The following is a 12,009-nucleotide window of genomic DNA, read 5'->3' as shown; positions in this document are numbered from 1 at the left end:
CAGATACCTCAAGATCCATTAAAACACATTTGCAGCCCCCTTCACTTGACATACTCAGTATGTCCATGTCTCTCACTGAATCAGCGTGCAGAACTGGACCCAGTACTATAGGTGTGGTCTCACCAGCGCCAAATAGAAGGAAAGGATCACTTCCCTCGACCAACTGCCAACACTTCCAATGCAGTCCAAGATACCACTGGCCTTCGTTGCCACAAGGGCACACTGCTGGCTCACGGTTACTTGGCTGTCCATTGGAACCCCCAGGTCCTTCCTGGCAAAGCTGCTTTCCAGCCAGTTGCCCCCAGCCTGAACTCGTGCAGGACTCTGCCTTTCCCTCTGTTGAATTACAGGAGATTACTGTTGGCCCATTTCTCCAGCTTGTCAAGGTCTCTCTGAATGCCAACAAAATAACTTTGTGTTCATCTCTCCTAACCAAGAAGGCTTCTCATTACACACCCTCTTCCAGCCTTGATTATAAATGTATTTGGGAAGATTTCTGGCCACATGATTAAAAAAAATCCCGATGCAAGAGCACTGAAATAAATATTTAGGTATGGCTGGAAAAAGCAACATGTTTGGAGCAAAGACTGCACATAGTACTGCAGAGACCTGAGCAGCCCTTCAAGGCATCAAATACAGCCTTCAGTGGCAACAAAAAACCTGAAACTGCTGACATTGTACTAGATGACACCGTAATTCCTGGAGCAGTTCATGAATAAGGTGGCATCCATACCTTAACCACAAAGTCTGTGCTGAAATTCTGAAGGTCTGGCACAAGCAAATCCTATAACCCGTACTGTTATTTGCCAACTCCAAGTGCCAGGCAACACACCTCTTGCAGCATAACTGTTCTTTCTAACAGGTCTCCTACATTTAAAAAGTATTTGTTGCCTGGTAACAACTAAAAATGCTATTTTTCTACAAAACAAGAACTTGGAAATCAGCCATACATCTTCCCACACACAACTCCATCAATGACCACCTTCTCAACATGGAGGGTTAATATCAAGGAGAAAGCTACCTTCCTTGTTATGTATATTTAAATAAAAACTAAACACTTCTATTAAGGGAGGCAAAAGTTGCTGTAGAAAAACTCAGAAAAATTTAATTAGGAAAGATCAAGGGGAAAAAGAAAATAAAATTATTTGACTCGAAAGTCATTTCACTGACAATAGTGTCTGGAACTTAAAAAGAGAACAAGTATATGTCGCTATTTGGAGTCTCTGATTGAAAGAGTCACATCTCTACCTCACACACCCCTAAACACCATCCTGATAGAGCCTTTCTGTATCCATTCCCTGACATGATTAGAGCAGCAACACCCACTTCAGTGCATGCCTCACCTGCCCATGCTGCTCCATTCTTCCCATTATGCCAGCAAAAGGTTTTTGCAGAGTTGAGATGTAAACTGGATCAAGAAAGATACTCAGCTGGAAAACAGCCAGGAGGAATACTCATCTGGATCAGTTTCCCAATCCTGTTCTTCATGGTGCTGCTCAACACTGCTGGCATGACAAAGCATTGCAGGGCATGAGCAGGCAAGTAATCCTGTTACAGAATACTCAGCCACTGCACTAGAGATCTGAAGAGAGAAGTAATTTGTATGCCTCTAGTGAGAGTGGACTAAAAGAGTGTTTTAACTCCATCTGCTAAACAAGGTGTTACTACTGGCTCACAAAATATGATAGCTAAATTCTTACCCATGTTCCTAATACAAACAAAATAAACTACTTGGGTGTTTAAAAAAATAAAATTCTTTCAACCTTCTTTAAGTTGAAATATGTATTTTGAAATATGTATTTTAGGTACACAGTATGGTGGGTTGGCCTTGGGTGGCTGGCTGGCTGCTAGATACCCACCCACCTAGCCACTCTCTCATTCTCATTTTTCAATAGGATGGAGAGTGGAAGTAAAATGAAAAAGCTTGTAGGTGAAGACAGAAGTGAGATGACCTACCAATTGCCACTACAAGTAAACCAGACTTGAGCTGGGGAAATTAAATTTATAGCCAATTTAAAGAAAAACATAAGAAAAAAAAAAAAGGTGAGAAAGACAAGAACTAAACCACCTTCTCCCTATACTCCCCTTTCTTCCCACACACAACTTCACTCCTTCATTCCCAACTCCTCCACCTCCTTGCTTCTCCCCAAGGGGAGACAGCATCATAGAATAATTTGGCTTGGAAAAGTCCCTAAAGATCACTGAGTCTAACCATCAACCTGACACTTTCAAGCCCACCCCTAAACCATCTCCCTAAGCACCATGTGTCTACATGTCTTTGAAACACCTGCAGGGATGATGACTTAACTACTTTCCAGAGCAGCCTGTTCCAGTGCCTTGCAACTCTGCTAGGGAAGAACTCCTGGTGAGGATGGGGAATGGCAGGTTATGGTCAGTCCATAATAGCATCTCACACTTCTTCCTTGCCCCAGCATCGGTTCTCTTCATGGGCTACAATCCTTTAGGTAAACACTGCCCAAGCACAGGCACTCCATGGGCTGCAGCTTCCTTCAGGGCATGTCCACCTGCTCCAGCCCCCCACAGGCTGCAGTGTGGATACCTGCTCCTCTGTGGCCCTCCATGGGCTGCAAGGTGACAACCTCCCTCAGCATAGTCTCCATCAACTCACCAAAATTCAGTACTGAGGACCTGATGTTGGCACTACTTGCTTTCAGGGAGGGAAGAAGACATTTCTAATGTTTCAGAGTAACTCTGCTCTAGTCCAGTGAACTGAATGCTCAGTAACACCGAGACTGTAGCTTTCAATTTACCAGAAAAGGAAACGAGTTTGTGTGCTCCAAACCCACCCCATGCTGTACACTGAACAGGAACAACTATGACACTGGGTCAAGTGTAGGCTCTGGAGATAAACTGAAATCCTGACCAAAATACAATGTGTATCTGTCACAAACCATTTTCATTCTTCAAAAGGAAGGCTGTTGAAGAAACACAACCTGTATAAAATTTGTATTAGGAAAGAACAACTTAATTAAGCTACTGGAATACAATGAAGTGCCGTAAAAACTTCAAAATTCAAACATCAGCCCTGCAGCTGGCCAGCTGTGAATCAGAAGAGCACTTCGGCTCCAAAATGAGAATGCAAGAACTAAACCTCTATATAGCCTTGAAAATTTCCTGTGAGCAGTCTGCTTCAAAATGAGCTGGGTTTTCTGTCATACTCCATACTGCACTGGAAAAAAAAAAAACACAAAAGAAACCAGGTAACAAAAAGGGTACTTTCAACATGCCTAATTAGTTTTAAATAGCTGCCATTTCCTAATGTCCCTCCAACCTTAATACACCATAAAACCCAGTATTCCTGATCTCTACTTGTCATTGTTTTTACTAGTTGCATTTCCTATTAGTTTTCTACCATTATGTCCCTGCCACAGTTATTTTCAGTTTTGTCATATATTCTCAAATCTTCCCTAGATTACCTAGCCCACCATTCCTCCATCAACACTAATTTATACATCAATTTTACAGCCTTTGCCTACAAATTTTTAAAAGCCATGCTCAATCTTAAAAGCTGTGGAAGGGAACAGAAGCAGCATTACTCAAATTGTTATTTGAATTTGTAACGAATCTTTTTTGTACCAATTAGGTGGCAAGATACAGCTGTCCAATACAGTAAATAAAATATACAAGGGGGATCCATATCGCTCACTGTTAAGCACGGCAGAAGTCAATTGTGATTTCAATTATGCCGCAGAATCAACAAATTCTCGTTTCCAATGGACTCATTATTCTCTAACAGAACTCTAATATGCCCAAATCCTTTCATATCATAATGATATAATACCATCAGGCAAGGGATACCACAAAGTACTTAGAAAACCAATATGTTTACACCTTAATTTAAAGAGTAATAGCAATGCTTTGTTCTTCCCATTCTCCCACTCCAGGTAATTTTTACACTATGGCCAAACTCCAGGCAAATTGAAATAAAAAAATTCTTAGAGATTAACCAGATTGTGACAAATTGTGTAAAAACTCAAACCGGTGTCCCCACAAACATAGCTTATCCACCAAATACACTGTCTGGCAGCAACCAGCTGACCAATTACTGTATACAAGAGATGCCAGACTTGCCAAAGCATGTGTCCGGTCTGGAAAGAGTACCACAAGATACATGAGCAGGGAGAGGATTATTGTGTAGGAGACATGGGGGAAGGGCAAGAAGAACAAAGGACATGTTTATTAACAAAGCAGGCTCCCCAATACTACTACTCATGAAGCTATTGGACTTCTTTTACTTACGAGGGGTTCTGTAAGTACGTAGAAATAGCCACTAAAAAAAAAAATATGACGAAGACAATTTGCCTTGAATTATACTTGCTGTGCTAAAAGCAAGAACAAAAATACGTACGATAAATCACCTGATGTGGTGTACCTTTTAAAACGTTCTGTTTTAAAAGTCTGTAGGACTTCACGGTGATTTATGCAACTCTTGAGGTTACAAAGCCTGTGCTTGATCTCCAACAGAGAACACCTATATTTATAATATTAACAGAATACAGCACATACAACTTTCTATGCTGCTCAGATGCTTACTCTAGCTGCAGGATAATTCCATGTCAAGATTCTGTTTCCTGACCCCAGCCCCTCTGTCACCTACCCTTATTCAAACACAACTGGGTAAATATTTTAAGCAGGAAAGTAACATTGTTACTTTGAACCAACCATATAAAAGAGGAAATGGATAACAAATGCATTTTTGCCTAAGCTTTGTAGAAAGCAAATCTTCTTTTGCTTTCTACAAAGAGAATAAACACAGCAAGTTTCTGTAATGATCATGAGTATTAGCTGAATATAGTCAAAAGTGCTCTCTGCAAACACACTACTGTACGGCCTTTTCCTCTGGCAAAAGACTGCCTTCCCTTCTAAATATAAAGCTTGGGTTTATAAACTTTTAGCTTCTATTCAGCAACTGAGAAAACTACCCCTTTCTGTCTCTTTTCCACAACACTACCAGAAAAAAGAGACTGTCAAAGACTCTAGATCCTGGCAAAATGTTACCTTACAGAAAGAGTGGGATTTATTTGCAAGTAATTGGGCCACCACACTGCACTGCTAATTATCACATCCCACTACTTATTCCATTTAGGAGCCCAAGACACAGGACCTAACTTAGGTTTACTAATCTCTCTAGATCACTCTGTCTTGCTAAAGAAATGCTGGCCATATAAATATGATCACCAAGGAGCTGTCTACCACAATTAGCTTGGTAGACATCGCCTAAAAACAAAACAAAGCTTAATACACAAGTCCTTCATTGCCCAGATGACATCATATGGCTTCCAAGAGATACCAACAATCACCAACAAATTTTTACTTTAAAGACCACCATCCTAATTTTATAAAAGTTAACATAGTCTTCCAATGCTGGTAATAGCCCACAACCATTAAATACAAGACCAGTTAAGTACATCATTAAGACTATGAAGCACTGTTCTGGCATCAAAAGAAAGGCATTTACATATATATGCACATGTATGTATCAAACTCAGGTTTGTGTTTGTTTTGGGTTGGTTGTTTATTTTTACTAGAACAAGCTTCAAACATTACTCTGAAACACAACAGGTTTCTGATGCACCACTGCCATTTCTGGCTGCACAGGCCTTGAACTCATCAAAGCAGCAACTCTGGCTGCAATCACCACTTTTTAAGATCTTCTAACTGAGTCCAGTTTTGAATACCTAATGAGAAGAATTCCCAGCAACAAATAATTTAATTCTGCTTTCTACCGTTGTGTTTTTATATTTATTCTCACTACAGACTTACAATAATGTTGTGCCTGTAAATTTATGAACCAGAGAAATTCGTTTTCATTTTAAACTATAAAAGCCACGATTTAACACTGTACTATATATCATCAAACCAAATCTCACCCCATATTTTATAACACTTCTTTGCTCAACAGCATAATCTACTTCCATTAGAAATTCCTGTCACCTAATCCCACTTTTCCCATAATTATTTATTGCCAAGTTTTCTAAACGCTCCTAAAGAAAGTGTCAAAATATCACCCAGAGACAAAAGGACCTTATTCTAAGCAATGGATAGTCATTACCATGGAGAAAAAGAAGCAATTACAAAAAGGTGGAAAACTGAAGAAGGAAAGTGCTTTGCCAAAGACTATAAAGTGAATCATTAGTAAAACCAGGATTTCAGTACAAAAATCACAGCATCCTAATTCCAATTCCATTAACTTTGGCCTTTTGCTGCTACTACTTTACAGATTGTATTTTTTTCTCTTTCTCTCCCTGTCTCCAGGAATCATGACCTCAAAAGTAACTCTGTCTAGCAAAGGGCAACCCTGGGTAGTTCCATGCAACAGTTCCACGAGGATGATGCACACACTGGCCAAAAACCTCAGGACGATAAACACCATTTTGCAAAGCCTGAAAAAGGCAGTGTTTATGAATTTTTCCCCACAGCAGTATACATAATATTACCTGAAGCAGAAATTATCGTACAAAAATATAAATGTAACTGAAAATTAGAAGGAATAAAGCAGCAAAGCAAACAAAAGCAACAAACAATACCGCACCAAAACCATAGACTGAGCATTAAGTCTACGCTTCCAGATGCAGTTGAGAGGATACTGTCAGCTTGCAAACATGTCAAGCAGAACTAGAATAATGAGCATTCAAGGCTCGTGTTCAACATTTTATGCACACACTTCAGTTTTAAGCAGAAGCAGTCCCACTGGTTTCTTCATGACATCAAATGCAGGTAAAGTATTAAAGCATTAACATCTCTAAGACAAGGACTGACAACTCGAAAGACTACACTTCAATACTTGTTCCAAAGTCCATTTCAGAAAGATTTTCAGCTCATTTTAACAGCAGCTACCTTCCAAAACAACAACCAAAAAAACACCCCAACCACGAAGCCACGAGAGAGGAAGGTACCCAGACTCAGAAAAATTAAATCCATCTCAAAGGCTCACCATGCAATGTGTTGGGCTTTAGCCCTCAGCGATACGTTTATAATTAATTACAATTAATTCTCTTCAAAAGCATTTGCTCTTCCTTTCTGTAACACTACACCTAGCTGGCTCAAAGATGGTCCCTCCATCATATTCTAAATGAAAGATATGCTACAAAAGCAGCACATCCATGCACCCCAATAAACCGGCCCAATCGCTTCATTATTCAGGCAATCCTGCCCAGCCTCAAATCACCTTACTGTATTTCTGACGAAGCTTGAACAATGTAATTTTCTTTATGAGTTTTCACTGTGAAAACAGGTGCTAAAATGAACATTTCCCTGCAGTGTCTGCAACACTAACACTGCCGCATAATGTCAGTGCAGATCTAAATCCATTGTCCAAACTGACTGAATTTAAGGCATAACTATCAAGTGGCCAAATAATTAAAAGAATAAACAAATGCATTTTTGTTTTCCTCCCAGTGCCTTCCCTATTTTACAGCAGTCTGGCAACAGAGATAAGGGAAAACACACAGTTTACAAGACAAAACAGCACTTCAGCCACTTAACGTAATCTTCAGCAAAAGGTGTTATATGCTTTTCCTGCAACCCTCCCTATACTCGACTCAAAATAACTGTTACAATTTTACAAAAGAGTTATGAAATATAAATTTGGATACATGAAGGGGTGAGGGGGGATAAAAACAAAACCAAACCTTGAGGTACGATTCTCTCGGTCCCCACCCTTCACTCCCCACAGCATACCGGCAGCCTGCTCTCTATGGAAGATCACTTTTGCGTTGCTTTCCCCAGCTAAAACCGAGGGCAACTTCCCCTCTCCCCGCTGCCACACACCACGCATTTATTCAAAGTTAGCGTATACATACACACATGCACCCACACCTACAGACACCCACGAGCAGGCATGCGAAGGGAGCAGGATAGCTGACTCCCCCCCCGAGAGGCGCACCCCTACAAAGGCACGGAGCTGGGCCACCCACCCCTCGGGTGCTGCTCACCACACCCACCACAGCTCGCCCCTTCCCGGCCCTAGCTCACCGGTGGGCGCGCTGTCGAGGATGCGGAGGTCGTAGGCCCCGGAGCAGCGGTAGTTGGCGGCGGTGCCGTTGTCCCACACCACGACCACCTCCTCGGGGCTCTCGAAGCTGCGGACGGTGCCCACATGACCCTCGCCGCCATCCTGCTTCCCCCACTTCCAGTCCGGGCCCCGGACCACCCGGGCCCCAACTCCCTCCACCATCACCCGGTTGTTCCGCGAGCTGCTCATCCCGGCGACGCCCCACGGGGCCGGGCCCCGGGGCGGCTGGAGGGGGCGCGCAGCCCGCAGGCGGTGGAGGGGGACCCCGATGGGGACGGCTGCTTCGGGCGCGGCGAGGGCGGGCACGGGCCGCGGATGCCGGTGGGGCGAGGGAGGGCGAGGGGCGGCGGGGAGGGAGGCAATCCTGACGCGACCGTGAGCAGGGGGAGGAGAGAAAGGGGCCCTTCCAAGGGGCCGTGGGACGCGACCGGGACGGTGGGAGGCTCCGGCCGGATCTTCTCCTCGCTCGCTTCCTTCCTTCCTGCCCGTCTACCTACCTACGCGCCCATCCCCAGCGCCGCAGCAGGGTCGCGGCAGCCCCCGCCGGCACCCCACAGCAGCAAACCCTCCCCAGCCCCGCGCGCCCGCCGCTACATCCGGGAACTGCGGCCGCGACGGCGGCAGCACCAGGGCGACAGGCAGCCGCCACCAGCGTCCGCCTCCGTGCACCACGCATGCGTACGTGCCCATCCGGCCGCCTCTGCGCAGCCGCGGGGCCTGGGCGAGGCGGTGCAGCGCTCTGGCGCCCCCTGCAGAGCCGCGGTATGCACTGCCCGGCGGTCCGTGCTCCTCTGCCGCTGTCCCCGTCCCCGTCCCCGTCCCCGTCCCCGTCCCCGTCCCCGTCCCCGTCCCCGTCCCCGTCCCCGGGCGGATCGCGGGCCTGTGCCGCTGGAAATGGGAGGAAGCAGAGGAGGGAACAGGGGTTCGTTTATTCCCGCCCCGAGCTGAGCTGCACGGAGCTCCTCCGAGTCACCAGTCTGACGGTGCTTCCTAGCGACGTTGAGAACCCGCGGCGGGCTGCAGCCTCGCGCCGCCCAGCGCTGAGGTGATTTGGGCGGGGGGGGCTAGGCTTCCGAATCGCACTCTCCATCCAGGAGAAGCTGCTGGTATCGCCTTTCTGTTAGCGACAGGGCGATTAGATAGAAGGAAGAAGTTAAGCCCTGTGAGGATGATGAGGCACTGGCACAGGTTGCCCAGAGAAGCCGTGTCTGCCCCATCGCTGGCAGTGTTCAAGGCCAGGCTGGACAGGCCCTTGAGCAACCTGGTCTACTGGAAGGTGTCCCTGCCCATGGCAGGCGGTTGGAACTAGTTGAGTTTTAAGGTCCCTTCCAACCCAAACCATTCTGTGATTATAAATTCTATAAAGCAAGTCTTTGCACTATCTAGCTTAGGTAAATCTGTACTTCATTTCTCATGTTTTTGAGTTCCTTCTGTGCCCTGAAATCCCATTTTCTTTTCAAACCGTGGACGTGACTCTTGCATGCTATTGAGGTGAGCCTAGTGGGGCTGTACTTCTGTAGCCCAGGAGCTTTTTTAGGTGGTATTCAGGTGCTCCAGTCAGCAAAAGGGGGAATTTGTTCCCCCTTCCCACCTTGGGGCATCCCTCAAGGAGGATGTACCTACTCAGACTTTGAGCACATAACCTACCGTGGGATTCTTCATAAACTCTATACTCTTTGTTAGCACTTTTATGACACTAAAGGATTTCCTTTAACTCCACACATCCTGGCTAATCTGATATAGAATGTGATGTTTCATTTTTAAAATGGCCCTCCAATTAGTTTTGTTTCTCTCTAATCATGCTCTGTGCCAACTTTTTAAAAGCATCTATCATAAAAGACAGACAAGTCTGAACTAGACAAAAGAATACTATTTCTTAGTCAACAGGGAAACAGGTGATAAAAGACAACCCAGTTACCCTTGTGTCCAGGGTATTTTTACAGTCTCTGTGCTTCCTTCCACCTTTGTAGTTATTAATATGGCTAGAAGAGTCTATGAGATCACTTCCTGACTTTTTTTGTGCAGTTTTCTCACAGTATGTGTAGCAGATCACAATAATATGAACATGCAACCACCAGACTACCACCACATTCCTCACATCATTCATTCCTTCCTAACCCGTGGTATGGCTAAAGAATGTTGCCTTAACCATGAAATTGTGTCCTGACAATAGGCACTCCCAAGCAGCATCTGGTTTCTACTTCTGAAGTGGAAACCTCAAACCACTAACAGATACCGCCCTAGGAAAGCATGCCATTGTCAGGCAGTTTGGGTTTTCTTACAGATGCTTGTCCCTATACAAAAGCTACCCACAGCTCGTACTAGCTTATTACATTTGGTATATGGCAGAATATCCCAGAAATTCTGGAGAGTTCTTGATCTATTGAAGGATCTAGCTAGGCTCTATTTATGGTCAAAATGTTCCCTTCTGCCTGGATCTACTTCTTTTGCTTTGACAGTTATGGGCAAGTATAAGGTCCATGCATATCTAAGGACAAGCTGGAGCACATTTTTCTGTTACTCTTTGATAGGGTTGTATAAAAAAGGCTTTTTGCAACCAGGAAATTTGTACCAGGAAAACCAACAAAGTCTGAGATCAGAATTAGTTGCCCTAGAAGAGCTTATCCCTTACATTTATTTTTCCAAGATGGCCATCTCCTACATTGTAGATCTTAAGGGAGTGTGCTACTGCAGTTCAGCAGCAATATGTGTGGACAGATATTATCCTGGAGTTTCTTCTCTCTTGATAATCTTTCTCCTGACCACTCTGTCCCTCCCAATAGCCCCTGCCTCTCCTTTGATTGACCTGCGTTTTCTATCAGATTATTTACTTGCCATAAACAGCCACTCCTCTCCCAGTCCATACAGGTGCAGAATCCAGCATTTGGACTTGTTAAATATCATCCCATTAATCATTGCCCAATGCTCCAGTCAATCTGTATCTCTCTGCAAGGCGTCTTATCCCTCAAGAGGGTCAACAGCACCTCCCAGTTTTGGTATCATCAGCGAACTTGCTAATGCATTCAACAACCCCTGCGTCCAGATCACTCATAAAAGTAGTGAACAGAACTGGCCCCAGGATTGAGCCCTGAGGAACACCATTGTTGCCCACTCACCAGTCAGGTGTAGCCCCATTCGCCACAACCCTTTGAGCTCTGCTTTCCAGCCAGTGCTTCAGCCAGTGCACTGTGAATACCACAGTGCTCATCTCATAGCTGGACAACTTGTCCAGAAGGATTTTGTGAGGGATAGTATAAAAAGTCTTACTGAAATCCAGAAAGACTACATCCACCGCCTTCCCTTCCTCTACCGGGCAGGAGACCTTATCATAAAGAATATCAAATTTGTTAAACAAGACTTTCTTTCCCTTGTGAACTGATGTGCTCATGCTCCAGGTAATTTAATCTGTCAGTCCTCAAACTGTGGGAGAAAATGCCATCTAAAACCTCACTACTGGACTTAGCAGAAGGGTTGTTTCTTTGCTTTTTGTGTCTACAGTCTAGAAATTGTACTCACTTGTAACCCTCCTCAAACTCAGCATGAGCAGAGGAATGGGACTGTGTTTTTTTTCTTCCATTCCCATTACGGGAGGAGACCATCAGGGCAGGCTGGCAGAGCAGTAATGCCTTAAACTGCTGCAGCAGAAGCAACCAAAGCTCATCTGCCACAGGCCTTATTTACCTGGACAGTGCTGCTGTAATTAAGCACTGCTGCCTGCCTTGTGAGGCAGTGCTCACTTTGAATACCTCAGGTAGTCATGACAGAGCAGTTAAATCACAGGCTGGAGCAAGGGAATCCACACTGCTTTAGGCATACTCGTCTACAATTGCAAAGACTTATTAATATGCATTCAGTGCAGGAGATGCACAAAAAGAACTACAGAACAAGTTCCCTTCTGGCTACCCAAAATTACGTGTATTGCTGAGTCACACCCTCCTCCAGCTGTTGATTATGGTCTTCCTCACTGCTTCCTG

The 12,009-nt window shown here is 44.6% G+C and overlaps 1 protein-coding gene across 4 annotated transcripts in view; it reads right to left on the bottom strand.

Annotated features, from left to right (window-relative positions):
• Window positions 1-8,693, bottom strand: part of MIB1 (MIB E3 ubiquitin protein ligase 1) — a 71,203-nt gene extending 62,510 nt beyond the window's left edge. For all 4 annotated transcript variants that reach the window (XR_010610158.1, XM_065668107.1, XM_065668109.1 and 1 more), the window contains exon 1: window positions 7,996-8,693. Coding sequence is in view for 3 of the 4 variants with exons in the window: in XM_065668107.1 (XP_065524179.1) it covers window positions 7,996-8,224 (229 nt within the window). In the remaining variant the exon portion in view is untranslated. The remainder of the gene's footprint in view (window positions 1-7,995) is intronic.
• Between the last annotated feature and the right edge of the window lie 3,316 nt (window positions 8,694-12,009).

The sequence above is a fragment of the Lathamus discolor genome, chromosome 2 (genome assembly GCF_037157495.1).
Source record: "Lathamus discolor isolate bLatDis1 chromosome 2, bLatDis1.hap1, whole genome shotgun sequence".
Classification (NCBI taxonomy): domain Eukaryota; kingdom Metazoa; phylum Chordata; class Aves; order Psittaciformes; family Psittacidae; genus Lathamus; species Lathamus discolor.
This window is presented reverse-complemented; position numbering and strand designations above follow the sequence as displayed.